General features: G+C 34.3%; 2 protein-coding genes across 2 annotated transcripts; one reads left to right on the top strand and one right to left on the bottom strand.

The window, feature by feature from the left end:
- Positions 1–525: 525 nt before the first annotated feature.
- LOC106721706 (ecdysteroid-regulated 16 kDa protein) lies at positions 526–15,728 on the top strand. The gene is made up of 3 exons (XM_014516742.2): positions 526–682; positions 14,182–14,292; positions 15,401–15,728. The coding sequence occupies exons 1-3, from the start codon at positions 610–612 to the stop codon at positions 15,679–15,681; spliced, it is 465 nt and encodes a 154-aa protein (XP_014372228.2). The 5' UTR covers positions 526–609; the 3' UTR covers positions 15,682–15,728.
- Positions 15,729–15,967: 239 nt separating this feature from the next.
- Positions 15,968–21,907, bottom strand: LOC106721565 (ecdysteroid-regulated 16 kDa protein). Its single transcript, XM_014516527.2, has 3 exons — positions 21,751–21,907; positions 16,721–16,831; positions 15,968–16,337 (listed from the first exon to the last, which is right to left on the bottom strand). The coding sequence occupies exons 1-3, from the start codon at positions 21,845–21,847 to the stop codon at positions 16,045–16,047; spliced, it is 501 nt and encodes a 166-aa protein (XP_014372013.2). The 5' UTR covers positions 21,848–21,907; the 3' UTR covers positions 15,968–16,044.
- Between the last annotated feature and the right edge of the window lie 6,036 nt (positions 21,908–27,943).

Here is a 27,943-nt window from a genome sequence, read left to right as displayed (position 1 = left end):
GTGCATATATTTACGTAACAACCCAACCATGTTAGTGTAAAAAATTTGTATGTGTAAAAAATTATAGTGTAAATCTGGGTATTGCATTTTTTGTGGGGAAATATCCATGTATTATTTCGTAGCATTTTTAATCTAGTTAATAATTTAATAAAATGTAAATAAAAATGTAATTCTAAAATGGTTTTCATTCAACATTCCGAAATCAAAAATCAAGAAAAAGCTTGCTATTTTCTAACAGAAGGGACTTATGCAAGTTTAGTAAACAATACTCGTATTTAATTCTTATTAGACTTGTAGGCACACTCCGACATACAACTTATAGAGCTACACTTACACCGGAAAATACCAAAATATAAAAGCGTCAACTTGACCATTCTAGGATTTTAAATATGTAATTTAAAATGTAATGCAATAAATAAGGTATAACAAACGACTATCAACTACAAGTGACAAAGATTTCGTTGAATGTGTGCGGAAGAATACGTGTACATGTTTTAAACCAGTATAAGTAGTAGAGCATCGTTCGATCCAGAACGTAAGCGACAGACAGTCCAACGCAGAAGCGAACACAAAATATTATTCCTCCTGACGCTGCTGTCATTCAACACCATGATACTGTCGAGTGTGGTCGTGTTCGTCGCGCTGGCTTTTGCCACCGCCACAGAAGTGCAGCAATGCTCCGGTGAGTACGCTTTACGTAACACCTTAACCTGCTTTCAACTTCATTTGGCACCGCGCGTCGATGGATTTTATAGACAGTACGATTACATTTGTTTAAATCTTAAGGAATTTTATTTTTATTTCTAGTACATGTGTTTATTTGTATATTTGCTTAAACCAACAATTAGCTATACTAAAATACTTACAAGCACTAAGAGTCTCATTAAGTTCGGAATCTTAGTTATGTAAATTCATACGACATTTGCTAATATGCTGTTCAACAATTATAACTTGTGCTTGTCAACAATTATAAATAAATTACTTTAAAAAAAGTTTTTCTACAACCGTCTTAAATGAACTACGTAAATATAACTGATTTAGAAATATTGCATTACTTTGTTAATTTTATACAAACGTTTACATAAGACAGTACTTAGTTACAGTAGATAAGTTAACTTTTTAACTTGTCACGAGCGATAACGCAGTTTTTTCCTTAAACGTTCAAATGTTGTGAAATTGTTTATTTCCTGGTTTATTTTTATAAGAAAAGCAAAAATAAAAAAAAATCGAACCAAGACAATCTACAATAGTTAACGTAACCTATTTTTTTTATATAAAAATGCATAATACAAAATGTTTGTAACAACACATTCCATTAATTGTCGTTTAAGAAGATACTAGCTGTCGCCCTCAACTATACCCGCGCGGGAATTAAAAAAACTTAATAAATAGTTTCAGACTATGTTCTACTTCTGTGCCAAATTTCATCAAGATCCGCTGAGACGTTCCGGAGATACCTTCAAACAAACATCCATCCATCCATTCATCATCAACTTCCATCTAAACATTCGCATTTATAATATTAGTAAGATTTAGTTAGAAATTGTAGGTGAGTATTTCTAAGAAAAGTGTCAAGAAAATCTAGGTAGTAAGGAATTTATCTAACTTCCTATGTCTAGACATACTTGGTCAGGGTTAAGGTAGTGTTTGTAAAAAAAATCAAGATCATAGGTAAACAGCTATTTTATCTAATGTTTATTTCCTTAGAAGCGAGATCTTAGAGCAATATTAAACCTATACTGAAAAAAACAAATACTTATCGATAAATTTAACATGTGCTTATTAAATTTATTTAAACATTAAAATTAAATGCTTTAAACTGCAACTATATCAGTGAAGTGTATATTTATAAAAAAAAGTTAAGTCAAATCAAAATATACGTAATGCGTTGCGTTTGCTTACGTTTAATTTAAAATAACAAAATATTTTCCTTGACCTTATCGCACTTATTTAGGGCCGGCGCACGGTGTTCGACTTCCAGATAGATCTATCTTCCTTCATCGCAGTCGTCACTCACTTTTTAATTATGTCACCTTTCATACAATCCATCTATCTCCTAGGCCTACCCCTGACATTCATATGCAATAACAAAATATCTCATAAATTATCAGATGTACATTTTGTAATCTCTTTTTCGATGCAAATATAAACAGTAAGATTCATGTGTGGATAGCGATAATCTGGCTATGTTAAATAACACTTGTACTCATCAATAATCATAACAATTTAATTTATTTAAAGGCTCTCTAATCAATAGCTCGTAATGTTGATATTTATATTTCTACCCCTATTCTCATTAATAAATTGATTGTGATGTTATACCAAAAAACCTTAATAGCGTATTGTGAAAACATACAATAGATTACTTACGTTATTTTTAATCTTACAATAATGTTATGATCTCAAATTTAGATAATAATTTAAATAAATACTCAAATGCTATTCACGTTTTTGATTGGTTAGTCGGTAATGTATACAAAATATATTTTATTTACTTTAAGTGCAAAGAGGAAAATTGCTATTACTATTGATTAACATAACATTAGAATTATTTTGGACTTGATTTGGCCCGAGGTGGCAATAGCCCGACTTATTACATCCTCCAACTAATCGTTATTCGTCGTTCATCCCGAGCCTTAAAAAGTCGTAAACGTGATGATAAATGATAACTTACCTATCATATATAATATATTATAATAAGGTTGTTACCTTAATTAATAATAGTCTGTCAAATGTAAAAAACAATATAGAACTAGTTTCAGTTATTATCTATATATATAAAAGAAAGTCGTGTTAGTTACACTATTTATAACTCAAGAACGTCTGAATCGATTTTACTGAAAATTGGTGGGCAGGTAGCTTAGAACCAGGAAACGGACATAGGATAATTTTTACCCCGTTTTCTATTTTTTATTCCGCGCGGACGGAGTCGCGGGTAAAAGCTAGTTACTAATAAAAAATAAAAAATGAATGAACATAAGAGTTTTACCAGTAGAGTACTTCCCTACTCTTGCCAGATATAGTACCTTATTGTATATAGAGTATTTTAATTAGTTACAATATTTAACGTTGGATTTATTTAATCCAATAAATAAGAAGATAGACACGGTGCAATGACCCTTACTAAAAGCTGCGTGGCTAGTTCTACATTATAACAGCTGTACGTAAACCCTTTTGAAAATGAGAGTCGACTCTGCATTCAAGTTTTTACTTTTTTCTTTAGTAGTTAATTGCCACTTAACTTCTGAGAAGAAAAAAAACAAGATTAAATTTGTGTAAAAAGAGTTTTCTTGTTCCTATTCAAAGGGGATGCCATAATAAATTCTTGATTTCCCAATAAAAATAAAGATGTAGGCAGGAATGAGTCGCCTATGTAACTTTTTTCTAAGCGGTTGTTGACTTTTGATGGTATTTATTATAAACAAACTTACTAAACCAAAAATTCATTTTATTTATCCAGCGAGATTTAAAAAACGAGCTAATTTTATTTTTTTAAGTAAGTAAATGATAAACTTATCATCAGTTGCAAAAGTCTCAGCATTATTAATATTCACTAATGAATTCAATGAATGAATTTTTATGTTTCTTAAGTAACAAATAATAAAGTGCGGTGCGTATGTGTGACTTCTCTTACAGATTATATATCTTGTTTTTATCTTTATTATTGTTAATGTTTAAAATGTCATATTTTAATTAAATAAAACGAAAACAAACTTTGTCCATCACAAAAATTTTCCATCGAAAAATAGAAAAAAAATTCTTCGTTTAAACATTCCAGTAAATAAAATAATACTTATTCCAACATGTGGGAAGCATATTTATAACATAAATACTGCTTATATAGCGCACTTTTTTCTGTATCTAGTTTAAAACCGAATGATTTGAACTGTTGAAAATATATCCAGTCTCTATTTATAGATTGCTTTTTATATGTTAAGATTAACCTTGTAAAATTTATGTACCTCAAATAGTAGTGATTGTATGCTGAATAAATGCCTATTTTAATATCAATAATGATTATTACTTTTCATGGCACAAGGTAAAATTTATTAGGTACTAAATAACGAAACATTAACTGCTTTGTTCTGTCACCTAATTTCAATCCCAGTTCTTTGCTGTATAAAAAAGATTGGATTAACTTGCTGTCGAATAAGTGTAATTGTTGTACAGCATTTTTGTACTTTGTATGCAAGTATGTACAAGAAAGTATGCAAAATACGCAGAGTTCAAACTCCTCAAGACCCGCTTAAGTTCATTCGCGAATGCATTCTCTGTAGTAGCTAGTACTTGTAGAAAAGCGGTTCACGTACCTTGTAAAAGTAAATGGTAATTATAAATTAATATCTTGAAACACACACCTCTTATTCCATGTACGTCACTAATTGTAAAAGTTACCAGTTTTCTATCTTCTGATTTTTCTGGATAATTTAGGAAATGGATGTGTAACCGTTTAAAATATTTATTGAAATATTCGTTTGCCACGTGCATTAGTTTTAACAAAATAAAAATAACGTCGTAAATCTTTATGTATACAACACGAATTTATATTTTTATTATTATTCAACGATTAAAATTTTGTTTCCTATTGAGTATAACTTTATTCATTATTTTTAACCGAACCGCAAGAGTTTCTTAGGATAACATATAATGTATACAGTATACACTACTGTCCTCACTAGTTCATAATCGTGTTTTATGTACCTACTAGCTTTTACCCGCGACTCCGTCCGCGCGGAATAAAAAATAGAAAACGGGGTAAAAATTATCCTATGTCCGTTTCCTGGTTCTAATCTACCTGCCCACTAATTTTTTAAAATTTTTATTAAAAAAAAAAAAAAAAAAAAAAAAAAAAAAAAAAAAAAAAAAAAAAGACGGACGGAGGGTAGATTGAAGTACACATATTTTTAGCTCTTAATTTTAATAACTTGCAAACAATTAAATAAAGTATAATTTGTACATAATTAATGAAGCAAATCAACAAGTAAAGCACTGTACCTGCCGGTGAGCGTTTTCCTTAATTTTTCTCCAGTATTTTACATATTTCACTATAAACTACATTCTTAACTAGTGACAAGCACTTATTCAAAATGGACGCCATTCAAGAATCACTATCCAATCTCCAACAAATGTTTACTCAGCGCATGGATATTTATCAAGGTGAGTTGGCAGCTGCAAGTGCTGTGCCTGCAGCTACCATCACAAGTCTGTCAGCAGAGTTTACAACTTTCCGCACTTTCATTATGTCCGCACTGAAGTCACTTCAAGAACAAGTGGCACTCCTCTCCTCTCAAGCAGATAATCTGGAGTCACAGAGTCGACGCAAAATCTTGTTACTCCATGGGGTGCCCGAGACCACATCGGAAGATACTGTCTCAGTAGTGGTTCATACTATTGCGACTAAAATGAAGCTGGAGAATTTTTCTGCTGCTGATATTAAGCAATGCCACAGAATGGGCCAGCTAACTTCGGACCGGCCTCGTACAATATTGTTCAAGATAGCTAACCATGAGCGCAGAACGTCCATATGGAAGATGAAATCTGCGCTCAAGGGCACGGGTATAACCCTGTCGGAGTTTCTGACCAAACACCGACATGACACCTTCATGGCAGCTAGGCAGAAGTTTGGCATCTCCAAGTGTTGGACGAACAATGGATCAGTGTTCGTAATCATTGATGGCATGCGTCACCGCATCAACACCATGAGTGAATTTGAAAAACTCAACAAGGCATCCACTTCTAAGTCTGGCGAGACAGTCAATAAGGCGCCAGCAACAACTAGGGAGTCCCGTGCAGCATCGAAGAGTAAGAGGGCTGCGGGCACAGGTGCCTCCGGCAAGAAGTAGATGATGTGGCTGTACTGTGTTCGTCGATATAGCGCGATTACTATCCTCAGTCTTGAGGTTTTTAATTAAACATTTATCATATAGTGAGTACTATTTGCGAATACCTTCTTTAATAATGTTTGTTTACAAATTTTATTCGCCACTTTGACGTATCTATTTCAAAATGTTTGACATGACATTGACAGCTTAAGATGCCGATGTCATCTACGCCAATGTTCTACACAGAGTAAAGAACACAGATCAACATATATTGTAAACACACGGTATGTTTTTTTTTCTGTTCCTTTTTAATTCACACGTATTATTATTAGTATTATTGTTTTTTGTTTTAGTTATAACTGTAGTGTAAATCTATTGTTTTAAGTAGCGTAGTGTTTAATATTGTTCCTGTTCATCATGGTTGCTTTTATCATCGATGCCATTTTTTTTTTTTTTTTTGTTTTTTGTTGTATCACTGTAGTATCAACACAATATTTTAAGTAGTGTAGTATTGGAAATTTCATTTGGTCTCCATCGCTTGCTTTTGCTTTCGATGCCATTTCATTGCTGTTTCCGAATACTCTTACTTTCTGGCTTGTTAATTAATGTATTGCTTGACACGCATCTAATCACCGGTAGGTGAAATAACTAGAACTCTTAATTGTACAGCTTTTGTATATTTTCCTTCTTTTTGCTTGTTTTGTTTTGCTTTGTCACTGTAATATTTTTTTTTTTTTTTTTTTTTTCATTATTTTTGTTAATTCTCTACCAGCGTTACATCCGACTAACAGAGAGTAATCCCCTAAAGAGCATATTAAGATAAGTTGAAGCAGATCGTTTTGAAGTGTATTTATATATATATATATATATATTTTTTATTTTTTTTTTTTTATTTTTTTTAGCCATTGTTCCTATTTTATTTTATTTTTTCTTAATATATACTCTTATTTTGTTTATTAGGATAGGCCCTTAATTTTGTTATTTATAATAGCCGCCTTACTGTTTTTTTAGTCTACAAAACCGTTAAACTTAAAGAATGAGTAATAGTGATGAAGATTTATTAAGTTCCGTTGATTTGATTAACTCCGACTCCAGTACTTCGGACGATAAATTATTTTCTTTAGGCGAGAATCTCAATAATACGTTTAAGTTATTCCCAAGACACTTTAACGTCTGCCACATCAATGCACAAAGTATTCCATCACACATTGCAGACCTTCACGAATCATTTGAATCGTCCCACATTGATGCCATTCTTGTCTCTGAAAGCTGGCTCAAGCCGTCTATCCCGTCAACTTCGGTTTCTATCCCCGGCTTTACTCTGGTGAGGAACGACCGGACAAATAAAAGAGGTGGTGGAGTAGCAATTTATATTAAAAGTAAATATGCATATAAAATAATCCTGCAGTCAGCTTCCGCCTACCATGCAAATGCTGAATACCTTTTTCTCGAGATCGACTCCGATGTTAAACTTATATTAGGTGTTATCTACTGCCCACCTAATGTCGATTATTTCTCAGAGTTAGAAAACATTTTTGAATCCCTCATGGGAACTTATACGCACCTTTTGGTTATGGGGGATTTTAATACGTGCCTTCTCAACGAGAATATTCGTTCTTCAAAACTAAAAGATATAATTGAATCAGCTAATTTGGATATTTTAAAACTAACTGCCACGCACCACTCTAGTGCCACAGACACTCTTCTCGACCTTCTTTTAACCTCGCATACCGATTTAGTTGCCCATTACGGCCAGTTTTCTGCACCTGCTTTCTCACATCACGACCTCATCTTTTGCTCATTTAAATTAAAATCTTCTAAACATAAACCCTTAGTCTTAGAGAAACGCAACTTTGCTCGGTTGAATATCGATCTGTTGCACTGTGATGCCCAAAAAATTGATTGGAGCGCGGTCGAAGCGGCTGCCTCTGTCGATGACAAAGTCGGAGAATTTAACAAATTGATCATTCAACTTTATGATAAACATGCGCCAGTTCATACTGTCAAATTGAAGCACCCACCGTCACCATGGTTTAATGAAACCATACGTAACGTGATGAAGAAAAGAGATCGGGCTTTCCGCATATTCAAACGCGAAAGGAACGAACTGAACTGGTCTTCGTATAAAGTTATCCGTAATCTTTGCAATAAGCTTATTCGTAACGCTAAACGTCGATACATTAACCAGCAGATTGAAACTTCATCTCCCGCTGCTTTGTGGAAATTTTTGAGGTCTCTCGGAGTAGGTCAGCAATTGCCTACGGATAGTAAAATTAATATTGATTGCAATACCTTAAATTCCCACTTCACTAACATTTCTAAAATTTCCCCATCAATGAAATCCGACACCCTCAATGAAATTAAATCTATACAAACCCCTTCTATTTCGACTCCTTTCTATTTTGCGCCAGCTAGTGAAGACTGTATCAGAAAAGTATTTAACTCCCTAAAAACCAAAGCTGTGGGATGCGACGACATTGGACGGGTCATGTTGATGCACATTATTGACCAAGTACTACCTATTATCACACATATTGTAAATTTCTCCCTCACGTCTAGTACCTTTCCAGCACTATGGCGTAAAGCCCATGTGATACCACTCCCTAAAACACCTAACCCCATTCTACCTAGCGAGTACAGGCCTATATCAATTCTGCCTTTTCTTTCCAAAATCATAGAATCAGTTGCCCTCACTCAAATCAATGACTTCCTCACTAATGCCAAAGTGTTTAATCCCTTGCAGTCCGGTTTCCGCAAAGGTCACAGTACTACAACAGCTTTATTAAAAATTACTGAGGATATTCGTTCCAACATGGAACTTAAAATGATAACAGTGCTTGTCCTTGTTGATTTCAGTAACGCCTTCAATGCTGTCGACCACGATCTCCTTCTAGCTCTTTTAAGCCAACTGTATTTCTCTCCCTTCTCCATTGACTGGTTCAGTTCATATCTGCGTGGTCGCAGTCAAGCTGTTCGATGTGGTCAGACTATATCCGACTGGCTTGAAGTGGACACGGGCGTCCCCCAGGGCGGATTACTGTCCCCTCTCCTTTTTTCTCTCTTTATAAATCTGCTTTCCCCTCATCTCAAAAGTAATTACCACATGTATGCTGATGACCTGCAATTATATAGTGCTGCATCAGTCAATGACCTAAATTCTGCTATATTATCACTGAATAATGATCTGTCTCGTCTCCAAAAGTGGTCTGAAGCATACGGCATCGTAATTAACCCACACAAATGCCAAGCAATCATTATAGGTAGTTCCCGCCAGTTAACTAAAATCATTACTGATGACATCCCGTCCCTTTCACTCAACGGTTGTGTCATCCCGTTTACGAGCACAGTCAAGGATCTGGGTGTCATTATTGACTCCGAGCTGCGATGGTCAGCCCATGTCAAAGAAATTTGTCGCAAATTCTATGCATCTCTCCATTCTATCATCCGATTTAAACACTTCCTCCCCGTCAAAACAAAGCTTACTTTAGTAAATTCCCTTCTTCTTCCCATTATTGATTATGCCGACGTTTGTTTTATTGATCTAAATACCGACTTACTGAATAAGCTGGATAGACTACTTAATAACTGCATACGATATATTTATGGTCTTCGCAAGTTCGATCATGTGTCGGATTTCCGATCCAAACTAAAATGGCTGCCCATCAGAGAACGTAGGAACGTTCGTATTCTCTGCACTCTTTACTCAGTATTAAATGATACAAATTACCCCACTTATTTAAAAGACTTCTTCAAATTTCTGTGTGAAAATCACGAGCTTTCTCTTCGGTCCTCTGATAATCTCTCACTATCCGCGCCTATTCATCACTCGTCCTTCTTGGATAAATCCTTCTCTGTGACAGCTGTTAGACTGTGGAACGATCTTTCACCTAACATTAAAAGAGCCTCCTCCAAAATTATTTTCAAGCGCCTGATTCGGCATCATTATGTTATGAGACTCCATTCATAAGTAGCCTTCTCGCTGTTATCGCTTATTATTGTACTTATTAATCTAGAGCTTTTATTTATCTTATTCTTTTTCTTCTACATGTACAATGTTTTATTAATATTATATACAATATTTTATTTATACCTATTTATTTCTAATATGTTACTGTATTACATAATATTGTATTAGTAAAATAGTATCTTCAATTCATATCTGCCCTGCACATAATTATACTTTCCTCTCATATACCGGATGACTGGTAGAGAATGCCTTTAGGCATTAAGTCCTCCTTGTACTTATAAAAGTGCTAAAGCATAAATAAATAAATAAATAATTTTCAGTCAAATCGATTCAGCCGTTCTTGAGTTACAAATAGTGTAACTAACACGACTTTCTTTTATAGATATAGATATCGCGTATTATCTTGTGGGATAAGCAGAAATTGCTCTAACCTAACCTTCGTACCATAAAAGTGAAGTTAGGTTAGGCTACTTTAAAAAGAATCATTAAGTTGTCAACAATGAAAAACGTAATTAATCCTATGACATGAATAAGAAGGCACTATATTATTTTAATTTATAATAATTTAAATTATATAAATATTAGAAATAAACATGGATTTAATTTAAATATAATACATAAAAACTAAAATAAATTTATTGTATGCACATGAATTATCATATAATTATAGTTTAAATCGTAAAAACTGTAATTCACAAATGAATAAGGAAAAACTACATTAATTTCATTGTACTAATATGACTTATCAGATAATTACATTGTTGTAGTTTAAAATGATTAATAAAAAAACACAAAACTAAGAGGTTTCTGGTTTTTATATTCATCATATATATATATATATATAATATCTACAGCAATAAGAAACTAAGATAATTATAGTAACAGAATCATATGTAATTATTAGTTTGTAGTTATTACCATTACTCAAAGGACATGACAAAGACGAAGTTTTAATTTTAATTCCGCGCAGACGGAGTCATGGGCGAGATCTGGTTTATATTATAAAATCTTAATAGACCTACTTACTGGATTATCCGGGAAACAATTACCACCAACGTGTTCTATCTTGACATTGGAATGAAATTAGGACATATGTTTATTTCTAGCTATTTTGGTTTCTTTGTAATATAATATACAAGAATTAAATAAGAAAATTATATATAATATTCTATATCATCTATTATATATACATTCTTTATAATGTAATAATTACAGTTAGTTATTTAAAATATTATGAAAATCTAATACGGAAAAGCTTTTTTTTATTTAAATCATTATAAATCATTTTGGGGAAAAAATAGGTAAAAATGAATAAAAATATGCATAATAGTCTTTTTTGTAAGACTTTATAAAGGAACATTCCAGTCAGAAACAATGAAAAATTTAAACTAGTTAAACCTAACTCATTTATTTAAACGCAAATTTAGATAAATTTAATAAATAATTTTTTGCTTGTCTCCTATCCTCCTCCGACATAAGTATAGTTTGAGTTTTTTCAGTTTTGTGTTTAATATAATTTAACACATAAATTAGTTAAATAATAAAGTTTACTTGCAATATTTGCAAGTTCACACTATATAAAAAACATAGAGTCGAATTAAGAAGACTATTAAAATTCTTAATTAACAATCTAGTCACAAAGGTTAATTAGTTATAAATAACTTTTTTTGGAAAAATAGAAATAATCAAGTTTTACGCATTGCTGCTCGTAAATCTGTGTCTGTGTCTGAGTTGACTTAAAGTAAAATACAAATATAATAGTTACGCTATGGTCACATTACATCTTTTAACACTTATGTCGATTGCAGTTAGTATAGGCAACGAATCTGCAACTGCAGATGCCTATGGACAACGGTATTTTAGACAATTCAAGTGGCCGTTTGCCACCTTTTGCTAAAAAAAAAACATAAATTTTTTGGAACTTAAAACTTTATATTTTTAAAGACTAACAGTTTCACCCAACAGGTCGAGGTCACCAAGCTGCAAAGATGTATGCACATTTTTACTTACCAATGACGGCATTAAGGTCAAGTATACTGTGTAGGTAAATAATTCTACAAGTAAAGTTAGCTAGGAACATAACACATCACATGTTTATTTATTACTTTGTATACTTATAAAATAGATAATAATCATCACGTTTAAAATAACTATAAAGAATTTCCTTCAATAAAATGGCATGATCATATGTGTGTAAATCTGAATGTTCAATATGATGGCGCATCTTGTTATAAATTGCAAAGTTAACTGACTTAGCTTAAATTGGTAAATATTAAGCCCACAAAACACATCTATAACTGCATAGTTTTAACTGTACAGTTCGACTGTACAGTTAAAACTTAAGGTGCATAGAGGGCTTTATTAATAGCTGTCGCACGCGACTCCGTCCGCACGTAATTGAAAAAACAACTTAATTAGTAGCTTATGTCTTTAAACTAGGTTCTACATCTTTGCCAAATTTCATCAAGATCCCTTAAGTCGTTCCGGAGAAACCTTCTAACAACTTTTAAGGCCGACAATAAATCTGCAGTTCCTCTAATTGCGGATGTCCATGGACGTCGTTGACCACTTAGGTGTTTCCGCCGCTCGTTTGCCTCCTTCTCTTATAAAAAAAACAAACATCCATCATAACTTTTGCATTGATAGTATTAGTAAGATTAATAGTGTTATATTGTAATGTTATTTAGTAACGAAGCACTTATGAGTTATCCTTTAATTACATCACGATACTTCAATTGAGTGAGACAGACCGGAATTGTTATCAATTTAGAAACAGCTTAATCATGCGACGACCGGTTATCTAACGAGATGTACGTAACGTTTTAAGTATTAACTTAAGTCTAACTTGATGTAATTGCTGGATATTAAATATACGAGTACGTTCAACACAAAGGAATGTAAATTGAATCTTATCCAGTATGTTTTAACATGAAACAATTTACATATTTGAAATAAGAAAATGTTACAAAAGATGTAATTTGCATTCAATATCAGCAACTTTGATATTATTTATCAACAGGTTTCTTTTGTAAAGGAAATTTTCTAACATTTTTACGATACGTGAGATTCAATGACACAGCTCTCTTTGCGAGATAATTAGCATTTAACTAATACAATGGCATACTCAGTTACTTGTAATGACAATGATTGCGGTTGAGAATAGTTTTTTTACGTTTTGTTTTCATTTCGTAACTCAAAAGTAATCACGGATGGAATATTTTCTGCAAGATAACTGCCTATATAGTTGCATACCCAACGAACACACGTAAAAGACATCTTACGTTATTGAAATATATGTATGTAGTATATTGCGACGTTGTAGATTTTACTCACTTTATCAATTTATTTTTAAGACAAGACATTTTACTAAAATTATTATAAACTAGCTGTCGCCCGTTACTCCGCCAGAATTAAGACTTAATTAGTAGCCTATTTGTTCTTCCAGACTATGTTCTACAACTATGGCTTATTTAATCGAGATCCGATGAGCCGGTTTGGACATGCCTTCTTACAAACGCCCTTGCATCTAAACTTTCGCATTTATAATATTAGTAAGATGTGAAAGTCTGGGTGGATGGTCGTATAAATGTTTCTTACCACGTTATACTAGAAAAGCTGAAAGATAGATAACAATGGGATATTATATAGGCAATAACTATAGTTTTTTTTAAATATCACGCGGTCGACGTCCCGCCCTACAGCTAGATTGGTGTAAGAAACTATTATATGTATATCTTGTGTCATTAAGTGCCAATGTAAATAAGGTAAAGATCACAGCAAGTCTGACTTGTTTGTGGTAAACATAAAATGTAAAGTTTTTTATTTATTTTTTTATTTTATATAAGGATAATATGGATAAATATAACACGTCATTGTATAAAAGTTGCAAAGTTGTTTGTTTACATTACACATAATTTTTTTGTGAATTCTGGTCTGAATTGAATTTCCTTGATATTTAAAATTTTAACTCTTTGGTTGAGATAAAAACTCATTTAGACAATTTTTTCCCGAAAACATCGAGAGGTTGTGGAACAGAATGGTATATTTGTATACTTTATTAAATGTATATGAGCTGCGTTTCAATTTTCCTTAAAAATCGGAATGTACTTTTCGACAACCCAATAGTTACTTCATATTTATATGTCAACTATATATCTAATATACTTGTGTATTGTCAGCTTATGTAATGTCATCATCGAGAAGTTGGCCAGGGTCTCGCAATGCAGATTGGTTCACTTCAAATACATCTTTGAACTTCTTTATAAATGTGCAGGTCGAATAAATGTACATATGGCACGGTTCAAACCTATAAATTACAATTCTAGTGCTTTACCCCCTGCGCCGACGACAATCATGAGCTTGAAGACTAAAAACTTTAAATTTGAATTGCAGAAGGACCTGAGCGTGTAATAGCAAGCATGGTAGAAATTCGACCCTGCAAAAAGTTGCCGTGCAAGCTAAAGAAGGGAACGGAGCAGTTTATCACCATTGAGTTTACACCAGGTAAATACTATCTTTGGTAACTTTTCACCCCATTCTGATCAGAGGACACGAAAGTGTTATCCAGCGAAGTAACGTTAATAGAGAAGTTACAGATGTCCGTCCATGAATTTTACAATTGTGAACAAAAGATGGAGCCGAAGTTTGCTTTGCATAATAAATTGTAATGGTAATGTATATAAGGTGTAACTTCCTATAAAACGTATCGAAACATCTGCAATATAATTATGTAGTCGGCAAATTACTGCATCTACGCTGGTAAATTATGGTATAGACAACTGGAAGTGTCTGCTAACAGGTTTTACGTCCGATGAAAACGTGTAGTATTAGAAGGAAAGTTCCGATACTGCGTCGTCGTTTGTTCCGCACGTAACATTTGCAGATTCAGAAACAAACGGTTGTATACCGTGGATTTTCACTGGCGTAACTCTCACTCTCTCTGAAAAAACGTAGATTTTGATATGTTTTTGGACGGATGTTCAACAATGGAAACCACGTTTAAAAGCCGTACTAAAATAATGTCCACATGTATATTGTCGATTATGTTTGTACTAAGAAGTAAGAAGTTTAACATGAATGACCGAATGTGTGACTAGATTTTTAATGTTATTATGCACAGAATTGGTATGCCTTTGGAATAAATAAAACCATATAACAAAGGTTCAAGTTGAGACACCATCAAGATATAAGTTTATAAATCTATAATACGTAATGACAAAATGATTTCATTTGTTCGTCGATTTAATATCTTACGTCACTCAAAACCTATTTCGAAAATAAATAAATGTTAACAAAGGATATGTAGGTAGGGAATACGAATAATGGTACATTTCAAGCATGCATTGTTAATTTAGCTTGCGTAATCGATACTAAATTCTTTAAACAATAATTGAAATAAAATTCTATTACCTCAGAATTTATTTTTAATTATGTTATAATTATTAAATCAAAGTTATAATAAAAAGAAGTGAGTCAGGCAAAAACATATGCTTATGTCTCGTTAGTTATTTAATTTGACGATCATTAGACAAAATTTTCTAATAGCAACACTAAAGAATTTTGAGAATGAGGAATTAAAATCATAATTGAACGGTTAATTTATTTTTTCTAGATACCGACTTCCACGATATAAAGAACAAAGTGTCAGCCAACGTCTTCGGAGTGAATGTGCCTTTCATCGGCGTGGACGGTAACTCCATATGTAGTAAAGTGTTCACGGAAAGTGACGAGAAAGCAGAGTGCCCTCTTAAAGCCGGCACGAAGTATTTGTATAAAGATTCCTTCCCCATCCTCAACTTCTATCCCACGATAGCCGTTCAAGTTCGCTGGGCCTTGCAGTCAAGTGAAAAGGAATTTATTTGCTTCGAAGTGCCAGCCAAAATTATTCAATAGTATAAAATTATTTAGAAGCAAGTAATTCATAAATACATTAAGGTTTTTTTTACTTAAGTTAAATTTAAACCGAATTATCGACTAACTAGTTTTAAATTTAAGGTATTATTATATCAACATTAAATTTAAGTGTAAAAGTGATGTTAATTAAAATAATCTCAATAGTACATCCATTTATATTGTTTAACTATATTTAACTTGTAAGATTTGCAATAAGAATAAAATAATTTTTGTTACGCATATGGGGTGCATTTGTATTAAAATAAATATTAAAAGATTAAAAAAATACTATTATATTCTTTTAATTCTATGAAAGCAGTGTTATATAATATCGATTGAAATAGTTTGTTTCAGGACTAAAAATTACTTAGGTTTTGCAGCTGTAATGACAGCGGGTACTTCGAAGCAGATGACGCTGTGTTCATGGTCTTTCAGCTCCCAGTGTACGCGTAAGTTAACTGTTGGGTAAAAGGACTCGATGGGGAAGACGTTGGTGTAAACGTACTCCTCGCCGGCGGCGAGAGGGCACGGCGCAGGGGTACCGTCGACGCGCGTCACTTGCGGGCACGCACTCACGCCAGTCACCCCGAGGAATGGCAGGGGCAGGTTGCCGATTTTCGCGTATACTTCATTCACAAGCGTTTTCACCTCACGTTCTGAAATCAATAACGAATTTAATTAAAGAAATAACTCTGATTTGTACCAAGCTCAAAAATTGGTAATTACCAATCTACACTACTACGTCTACTACTACGTCCGAGGAATATACTTGACTTCATCTTGTACATTTAGTTAATGTTATCAGTGCAATCTAATGATGAGAAGACGGAAAGGCGGAAGTAGACACTTAGGCAGTATTTAGACATAAAAATAGCAGTCTCGCGTCAAATAGCAGTCTGGTAAAAATAAATCTAAATTTTTTAATATAAGAATGTCATCTTTTATGTATTTTTAATAATATAATTTTTCATAGATTGTGATAATGTAAATTATCATTTAAATATTACTATTTTTGCTGTTGTACAACTATAATACATACCTGGCTTGAATTTTAAAACGACCGTGGTGTTAGTGCCCTTCTGTAGCTTGCAAGAACTCCTCCCGCACGGTATAACCTGGATTCTCTTGCGAAGATCGTCAAAATTTTGTCCTGGAAAATATTCGTTTTTGTACGTTTTACCATCAAGAAAAAATAATTTTGGAATTTATTAAGATCGCTAATAAAATTTCTACTCTGAATGGAGCCCTAACTACAAAAGCTAATTGGTGGTACGAGAAGAAAAAAGAACTGGTGACGTAACAATATCGAACTGTACAATACCTATATTACGAGTACTACTGTCTATTATTTTGAATAAAATAGTTTATTTATATTTTACCTATTTTATCTAAAGTAAAAATGTTATCTAACTTACATACAAGTTATTTAACTTTGACCTTTAAACTAAGTAAGGCCGTGCCGTTATAAATTATCTGACCGTGAGGAAATTTTGCGATAAACGAGAGTAATATTAAATATCTCCAAAAGTATTCAGTAGATTGTGCTGTATAATACGTAGCAATAAATTTTCGTCTTTTTAAATATTTTAATTAAAACATTTTAATAAATAGGATTCTAGGGTTGTAGTACAAATTACATCTTATCAAATCTACAGAAATAAGGAAATAATTACTAAATTATAATGATGGATAAAGAAACAATGTTGATCATGAATACAAAAAACTTAAAAAAAAAATAGACGTTGAAGGTTAAAGATAATTAAAATAATCTGATTGTCTATTCTAAACGATAGCCTAAATATTCCGTAATTCATGAAGCAGAAACTGTGTGTAGCAAATTAGGTGTACACTTTAATGATTTACTACAAAAATAAAGAACAATAAATGATAACTCGAACTCGCAAACATCCTTTATATTATTACAAAGTTAGACATTATTTTAAAATCTAAATGGAATGATCGAACTCTTTCGCTTGAATGTTGAATGTCATACTAATATTATAAATACGAATGTTTAGATGGGTGTTTGGTTGAAGTTATCTTTAAAACGGCTTAACGGATTTGGATGAATTTTGGCATCGATATAGAGCATAGTCATTGTAGCTACTAAGAAAGTTTATTTTTAATTCCGCACGGACGGAGTTGCGGGCAACAACTAGTAATGTTCGACTCATAATGTTCGTAATCGACAAAATTATCTACGGGCCTAGTATGAATATTTGTGAAAAAAAATCTGTAATAATCTCATACTAATTTTGACACAATTGACGATGACGATACGAAGGCGATTGTTACAAATATTCGTACTGAGGATATTGAAACACTTTTGACATCGACAAAGGGGCGCTAGTGAGATATCATAATTTATAGGTGGGTCAATTTAATAAACCCCATTTGACATCTATTAGCAATCAATAGTGAGTTAGTGAGTGAGCTGGATAGAACATCGATTAAAGCGAATGAATCGATTCGGACTTCAAATATATGTTTATCGAATTATGAAATATCGATGTTCTTCGTTCGACTTTTTTGTAACATCCTTAATGTTTAAAAATAAAAAAAAATCACTGACGCAAAATTGCAACGACGTTAGATTAAAATGATTACAATAAATCTTAATTTGAAAAACGATAAGCAGTTGTACTACAGTTTTTACTTTAAAAAAATATATTTTATGCCCGCTGTTACTGGGTCATGTAGTTTGATTTTGATGACGTGTCAAATGTTACCTATTAAAATGCCTTATGCCCATATTACTTAAGACCGGGTTGGATATCTTCGTCGGTCTATAACTGTCTTGTCATATTTTTTCTTCTATGTAATTTTCTGTCGGAATAAACCAAGTTAGCAGCATCTCTTACCATCTTAAATAAGCTTGACTTTTAAATAATAATAAATGTTGATATTTTCTTATATAAGGTAAAAAAAATCCATATTTTTAACACATTGTCGCATTCGTATAACTAATGGTAATTATTGCCCGATAAGGTTTGGTTATTCAGTTTTATAAACTACTAGCTTTTACCCGAGACTCCATCCGCGCGGAATAAAAAATAGAATACGGGGTAAAAATTATCCTATGTCCGTTTCCTGGTGCTAAGCTACCTCCCCATCAATCTTCAGTTAAATCAGTTCGACCGATCTTTAGTTATAAATAGTGGAACTAACACGACTTTCTTTTATATATATAGATGTAGTTACGTATGTATGCCAGTTATGTGACGCCTACACACATCATCGCAGTCAAGACAAAGATCCCGTGACTCGTTAGGTTTTAACAGGAATTGCTCGTTAACAGTAATTGAGTCTCCGGTACTCATCAGCCACTGTTAGGAAATCGTCTAATGTACTAACGATGTTGTTTTGTATTAGTGTTTTAATGCGCACATCAAACTATAGAAATATTAATAATATTGGGCTACTACATAAGCAAAAATATGTTAACGAAACGAATTGGATAATTTCCCTTTCAAAATGCCTTTAAATATTTACACATAACTGTTACGATAAAAAGTCACTTATTTAATACCTTAACAAACCTTGCTCGAAATATTATGAGCATTTTTATTTATAAAAAAACTTAAGTATACTTAATATTTTTCTATGCGAGTTAACTAAACTTCCTTGTTTAGACTAATTGCTTTATTATCCAAGTTTATATGTGTAGATACGTACATAAATTACCGAAACTATTTCAGAGAGGCAACATCTAAACTAGCTAAACGTTCAAGCTACAACCAGATCTTGAGATCGATTCCCAGCGGGCCCAACCCTATCGTAGCAACGTTTTTCAAATTTGCAAATAACATTTTTTCCCACCCACTTTAGTTTTTAGATACAAATTCAAATACAACTAAATAAAGTGAGCAACAAGTTTAGGGTCTGCATTAAGTTTTTTTAGGTCGCTTTAGTTTTAATATTTTTGGTACACTGACACATGCCCATCCTTATTTTACAGGCTAAAAGGACTCGGCTACTAAAGTAGGTATTAATAAATGTGAAGGTATAAAAATGTTTTATACGTCATTTATTCAGTATGATTTTAGAGAACTTCTTACAGACCTTTTCGTTCAAAACTAGCATAAAACAAACCGGTTTTTGATATATGCAAGTCGGTATCCTTACTTTTAATGGTTATTTATCAAGTGGTGCAGAGTGATAATGTTAACCTGAGTGCTTATCGAAAGACTTATTTTTAAGAAACTGACTACATTAAAGAAGTTAATCGGTTTTCCAACATTTACCATAAAATCAACAGCTGATTAAACAAAGTTATATTCATGTTTTCTAATTTTTTGTATGTATATAAAAAATGCCTATGCCCAGCAGTGGGCAGATAAAGGCTGTTGATGATGATGATGATGATATAAAAAAACAACAAACAGTTCAACCTCCTTAGGAAGTTTTTATTGTTGTCCATCGTTCAACGCAGGACTAAATCATTTACATTTAATGTAACGTTTGATCCATACACAAATAAATCCTGTAACTTGTTCAGCAAATTGCAGATCTACAGGGAAACATCATAACTAACGTAAAACAATGTTGCATCGAACGCCGCTGTTCAGCGGCTTCACTCAATTAAAATGTCTTCTATTGAGCTAGATCGTTCTATATTTGTGTCCACTAGACCACAGATTATAAATTTCTTATTTCAAAGCACCACCTTTAGACATGACAATGAACAATGCAAAGGACTGACTCAGGAGAGTACCGAATGTTTTTCGCACGTATGTATGTTTTGTGTGCGGGTTTGTATCTATTTTCTTTTATGTATGTATGTTAATTTCATTTATAAATTTACCCTAAACAGGAAGACTTACGTTGAGGTGTTACCGGATTCGTTTCATGCAGTGGAGATGCTGAGATGCATAGAGGTTCGTGTTTTTTTTTTCTTTTAATAATTAGAAGTTAAAAAAAATGAGATTTGGCACTTAATTATACCCATTTCTATTATCTCAATAAGTCTCCGATTCCTTGGTTTCTATCTATTTTATAGTATTCAAGCCAGAATTAATAAGTTTATGAGCAATTGAAACATTTGAAAATTGAAAATACAAGTAAATTTTAAATGAGGATTACGAAAACCTATACACTAATAATACTATATGTAATGTGCAAGTCGCAAAAATGTGCAAAAATATTAAGGCCAGGCCATAATATTGTATGACATTTCCTTATTTTTATTAGCAGTTGTTAGTGGTAAGTTTGCTAATATATAAGTCAATGTTATTGCGTCAAGTTGTGTACTTTTAAAAGGACGCAAGAGTTCTATTAAAATTCTTTTTTCTTTAAGAGCATTTATATTATCTAACTAAATGTGAATTTTTGGATGGATCGATGGATGTTTGTTAGAAGATATCTAGAACGTCTGCATGGATCTCGAAGAAATTTGGTATAAATGTCAGTCTGGAAGAACACAGGCTTCCTATGATCCCGGAAATGTAGGGTTCCCGTGGGATAAGTTTAATATTTACTCGATAAATTAAAATTTGCCAGAGGTGCACATGATACTGTTCACCTTTTTTTAATGCTCGCGGGCAAAAACTAGCTGTGCCCGCAACTTCAGCCACGTGAATTACGTACTTCGGGTAGCATTTTATTATTTGTGCTAATAAGTAAAAACTTAAATTATTATTTAACTAACTTAAATTATTATTATTTATTACAACAAAACATATTAAACTTACAAAACTTTATAACACTTTCTTCGCATCAATAAGTAGCCTATATCCTTTCTCAGACCTAATCTGTGTTTACCAAATTTCATTAAAATCGATTCAGTAGTTTTGGCGTGAAAACGCTACAGACAGACAGAGTTAGTTACTTTCGCATTAATAATATTAGTAAGGAATAGTAAGGATTTCTCATTAGTTAAGTAATGTTAGATAAGTAATTATTTATTTAACAAATTATCTAATTTTTACTTATTTCCATTATAAACATTAAAACTTTTACCACTTACTAATTCAATGTGAATCATAAACTTATTTTGAAATATGTTTTAAATTGACAAATTTTATTTTAATAATAAAGATATTCATAATTATTACCCTTTAAAAATCTTACCTTCGCACTGCTCGGCGGGTGTAACATTTGTATCGCTCCATACCAGAGCTATTGATACCGCGGCCAATACAAATACAATGGACGATACGTTCTTCATGTTTCTGTCTTGCGAACACGACCGCACGGACAAATGCAACTGACCAATTTAAATAAAACGCAGGGAACAAACAAGTTTTAACTTTGGGCCGGGGCAGTTTCTTTTGAACCAAAGATTATACAATTGATAGAACTGGTTTTTAAGAGCTGGATAATACTATATATGAGAATATTTATTTTTTGCAATTGTTTGTTTTTATAAAGTTTCATGATACAATTCATTTCGCGACCTTCAAATGTTTCATTACATCAAAATATCAATTACCTACGTTCATTCCTTACTCTTCAGCGCCTCTGAGGGTTGCCATGGTGATAAGTTTTCACTCTGGAGTCTCTGAGTATGGTAGTAATTTGGTTTCTAAATGAAAAAATAGACTAAAAAAAAGGAATCACAAATACTTACATCTGCATTCATTGCTTTTTACATATTATTAGCGTAGCGGTAAAATTCAAAATTAAACAAGTAAAATTAAAAATATGTAAAATTATACTTAAAAAAATCATATGCAAATAAAAATATCATGTCATTTTAATTTATCTGAAGACAAAACATTTTCTATTTCTTATTTCTCTTTAAAACCCTCATCGTTCCTTGAATCCCTCTTCCAAGAATAATTTACAATAAGTAAAAAAAAATCTAACGTCTTTCAAGACACAAACACAAAGCTATTACTTCTCGTTCGTGTCTTTTTACTTACTCGCTGTCAGTAATCAAAATCCTGTTGTTCTTAGAGGCAATTTACGATACAGAGTTGAATCAAAATAAAACCACTTTAATTATAATAAAAATATAATTACTTATAAACATGAGGCAGTTTAAATCTTGAGTGCATTCTTAACGCTTAACAATTAAAAAAGAAATTGCAAAGATCTGTCAATTAAATTATTTTAAAAAATGTCAGAAAATGTCATTAAGCTCCGACTTAACTTATTCTTACAAATTAAAAATGTATTTACAATAGAAAACCATAGATACAAACGTAAACATTTTAAAAATTAAAATAATACTGCTACTTTGAACTTAAATATTTATATTTTTGCTTAGATTGTATACACTTAAAAATATTGCTTTCTTAAAGCTTGGACAGAGTATATAAATACAAATAATGTAAAAAAAATATTATCAAATGGCGTGCATTGACTGGGAAAAATCAATGCGTGTACGAGTGATTGTAATATAACGTGGCCATACGTCCCATTTTGGGCGGGGACAGTCTCGCTTTCGGGCAGTCTGACCCGCTGTACACAGCGAAGCGAACATAGTCCCGCTTTTGCAAACAGAACAAACAATACTTTCAAATGTATTTAATACTAGCTTTTACCCGCGACTCCGTCCACGCGGAATAAAAAATAGAAAACGGGTTAAAAACTGCCCACCAATTTTCAGTCAAATCGATCAGCCGTTCTTGAGTTATAGTGTAACTAACACGACTTTCCTTTATATATATAGATAGATAACGCAACTGTCAAAAGAGTTTTTTTTTCTGAAATAAAGAAGGACAAGACATAAAACACAATTGAGTGTCGCAGTTATTAAAACCTATTTTCTTTACGAAGAGAGATAAATATAAATAAATCATACACCGAGTACCACATTTATCTAAAAACAAAACCTTATATTTTGAAATAAATTTGTTGACTTAGAAGACATACGACTACTAGGGCCAACCAATTCATGCCTATTTAACTATTTTGTGCCTAGTGCTTTGATTATTTTGTATTATTCTATATTCTTTAAGATAAAACTTGTAAAATGCTATTTTTTTAAAATACAATTGTCGCAGATATCCCGCTCTGGCAAAAAATGGCCATTTAGTGTTATTACACTAAGTGGCCATTTTTTTGACGCGTTGACCTTTAAAATTCGACGTCATGAAAGCATATTTTTTCCCTGTGATATCTATACTAATGTATAATTGTATGAAGGAAAGATTTGATTTTTTGTTTGCATTGAAGAATTCACACACACACGTTTCTGAACAAATTGAAGACAACGTTACGTAACATATAAGAGATTGTAAGAGAACTATAAAAATATAATCGGCTTATTTCAACAACATGATTAATTAACTCTGTAACAATTACTACTAAGAGAATAAAGACGAGACGTAACAACAAAAAATGTTAAAAACATTTTAATAATTTTCTTTTTATTTTAGCTCTGCTCAAGGGTACACAGAGTTGTAACATTTTATTATCTTATTAAAAAAATAAGTCAGAAAAAAATTTAATTACATATTACGTTTCTTACTTACTATTAATTTATTTTTGACAGAGATTCTTAGGTAACTACATCCTAAAATAAAACGGTATCAAAATATTTTTTTTATAAAACACATCTGTTAAAGTATTTTACGCAACTTAACATCTCAAAATGAATAAGGCACACACATTTTCATAATAATATTTAAATACTCTTTTATTTAAAATAAGCTGATCGCCCCCCCCCCCTCAACTCCGTCCACGCGGAATTAAAAAAAAACTTAATTAGTAACCTATGTGTTATTTCAGATTATGACATCTATACCAAATTCCAGCGAGATCCATGAAGCCGTTCTGGAAATAGCTTGTAACAAACATCCATCTATCTAAACATTCGCATTTATAATATTAGTAAGATATTGTAAGAAGTAAGATAATATGTTTGTGTTGTTTTTTGAAATTGCTTTTGAAATAGCCAACATAGTAGAGAAAAAATTAGAATTCGGATAGCTGAAAATTTCTCTCTATAAATCGAAGAGCACATACTCAATACAATACCAGTAATGCCCCCCGCATTAGTGTGTTCCACCTCCTCGCGTGAGTAGAAGGCATCCATCCACGCGGACGTAACACCCCAAATGGATGAATGCTCTCTGCTCCGGTGCTTCCCCGGGCAACGTGGTTAGAGACTGGTACCATTACCTACTCTCTAGCTACGGCTAAGAGAACCACTCGAAGTGCCGCCGGTGACTGTGGGTTTAACCGGCGGTCTATACAAACCCACCTGCGCAAGGACCTGCACAGTCGAGCGCCGTACGCAGGGATGAAGGAGTCCTGGGGGGTGAGCCGAGCGTCACATGGGTTTATAAGTGGCGTAAGGCAACACTCCCCCTTTGGTCCGGATTTCAGGCAAAACGGTAGCCCTACACGCTAGCCACGGGTAGGGAAATGGCCACGCGACCCGTCAGAGGGCCGCAGGCGAGGAGGGTGGGGTCCGTTAGGTGTCTCGGGGCACCTAGCGGCGGTGAAGGTCATGCTGACGGGGCAAGTGAAGGTTGCGCAAAGGTCAAGTCGGGCGTTTTTCAACTAGATTGCCAACCGGATCGAGTAAATATTTACACCGACGGCAGCAAAATTGACGGCAAAGTCGGCGCGGCGGTATCTGTGTGGGATAACGTCGCGGAGATCTCTTGCCGGAAATTAAAGTTGGGAAGCTTCTGCACCGTATACCAGGCGGAACTGCTTGCCCTAAGTGAGGCCGTGCAGCAAGTGGTGAAAAGTAAGAAAGGTAGCTTTGGTATTTATTCCGACTCAAGATCCGCGTTAGAGACGCTAAGCAGCGGCGTTTCACTCCATCCCCTCGTGGATGGAATAAGAGAGAATTTGGAAGTAGTGAAAGCGCAAGGTAAAGTTCTGAAAGTATTTTGGGTGAAGGCACACGCGGGGATGGAGGGAAACGAACGCGCGGATTTCCTGGCGAAAGCGGCAGCAGTCGGAATGAAGACCAAGGCTAACTATGAAAGATGCCCTGTTTCATATGTCAAGCGACAGATTCGTCTGGACACGCTTGACAAATGGAACAGGCGCTATATGGATGGAGACACGGCTTCCACCACGAAGCTCTTCTTTCCCGACGCCGTGGCGGCCTACCCTGCACTTCGGAGGATAGAGTTGGACCCCGTACTGGTTCAAGTTTTGACTGGGCATGGGGGGTTCTCCGAATACCTGCACAGGTTTAAGTGCAAGGAGGACCCCTCCTGCATTTGTGATCCAGCACGGGGTGAATCCGTGCTGCACATACTCACGGAGTGCCCAGTATTTGATAGATATAGAGTAGACCTAGAATTAAAACTAAAAGAAAAAATTAATAAAGAAAACTTAAAAAATTTAATTAGTAATAAGAGCAAAAGTGGGCACTTCGTCGAGTACTGTAGGTCCTTGGCCAAAATAGTAATAAGTAGAAATAAGACATAATTGTATTTTTATTGTTTATTAATTATTGTATTTATTGTTTTAATTATAATTTGTTTTTTAAAGTAGTGTAAGTAAGTTTGTGATAATAGTAATAAGTATGTGATATTAGTTAATAAGATTTTTTGTAATGTTGAATTTTAATTTTAATAAAGAAATAAAGAAATCTGCACCCCAAAGTCCCTGATCGCCATGTTAGGGGAACGAGAGGGCGGCATAGCGCCGCCCAAAAAAAAAAAAAAAAAAAAAAAAAAAAAAAAAAAAAAAAAAAAAAAACCGGATCGAGTCCCTGATGTCGCACTGTGAGCTAGCCCTGCCCCCCTATACTTCCCCAGTAGTCCTAACGCCTGAAAAATTTATTTTATGAGTAGGGAGTTCCGAAAGGTGCGGGCTCCATGGAGGGTGGGAAGCTGAGGAAATGAAACCTTCTAAGACAGGCTATGGATAAATTTAGGCCAACCCAAAACAAACCAAAGGCGACTGGTTCATTCCACGCCTCTACAAGCCAACCTGTAAAATCAGGTTGTCTTTTGTCCCAGCAAAATCTCAACAACAACACCCAAAGGTAGCGGCAAAGCCTCGGCCAACCCAACACCTACAACATCAGCGGATGCACAGATTAATGAAGCGGCACCAACAGCACCTGTTATGGCGCCGCCCTCGCCACCGCAAAGAATTGATGACGACCTTTCAGCTGCCTGGCAGGTAGTCTCCAGACGAGCCAAGGACAAAGCGCCGAAGCGAAATCTGGAGCCAACCAAGACCGGAACCACCGGAACCACCTGCTGGCAAGCCAAAAAAATGGAAGCGGCCTACCAAGCTCCAAAGATACAGAGCAGCTCAACGCAAGGCACAGAAGGGTGAACTACCTAGGGTTACAGAGTCGCTAATCCCTGATCAGGTGTGGCCCAAGCCGGACCTAGTGGCCAAAGTGCAACTGGTTCAGGTCGTAGACCTCCAGAGCCGACCACTACCTCTGGCAAGGGAACGGCCCCTGTGAAAGGAAAGGCGCCTCAGCGACCTGGTAAGGAAACCCGAGCCGAAAAAAGGGCTCTAAACAGTTCAACGTCGCCGAGAGGAGACTATAAAAAACAGAAAGTGGAAAGACCAACGGCAATCAGCTACAGTGACGCAGTATCCTCAGACCTGAAAGTAGCGGTTACCTGCGCACGATCTGGCAACCCAATCAGAGAGATAGCCACCACCTTTATAAAAAACATGACGCAAGCCATGATCAAGGTCGCATGGAAGCCAAAAGGCGGAAGTAGTGACCAAATGCCGGTTTTCGTCACAAGACCAACATACGTCGAAGGAGCTATCAGGGTCACCTGCGAGGACCAGCTGACACTTAATTGGCTGAAGGGGATTGCAGCGGACCCCCAAATGTGCCAAGGAAACCAGCTGGTCGTCAAACCACAGGTCGACCTCCCACGACGCGTACGATGTGGCATGTTTGTTCCAGATCAGTTTGACATCCTTACTGATACACGAGACATAGGGCGCCTGCTCTACAGACAAAACCGCTGGATCGACATTAAAGAATGGCAGTTCCTGGATGGTGAAAAACAAGCGGAGGGATGGTTCATCAATCTGACCATCCCCGAAACGCAGATCCCTACCGTCCTTGCCCACAATAGACGACTGGCCTGCACAATAAATCAGTGCTACCTAAAATTCCTGGGCAAAGGACGGAAGTACTACGAGACTCCTCAGACCTCCACGTCAGCACAACCAACTGACATGCCCACTCCACAAGAGCAGGAGCAAAACGCCAGTGACAAAGTCGCCGATGATGCGTCGAACAACAGTTCTACAGCAGAGCAAAACAAAGGGGATCAAACATCACAAGATCCCCAGGTAAGCATACCAGGCACGTCAGGCTTGCAACAAGTGTCCTCCCCCGCGGCTGGGAAGTCTCTCGGTA

This window comes from Papilio machaon, chromosome 17 (assembly GCF_912999745.1).
Source record: "Papilio machaon chromosome 17, ilPapMach1.1, whole genome shotgun sequence".
Lineage (NCBI taxonomy): Eukaryota > Metazoa > Arthropoda > Insecta > Lepidoptera > Papilionidae > Papilio > Papilio machaon.
Note: the sequence above shows the minus strand (reverse complement) of the source record. Positions and strands in the feature narration are given on the sequence as shown.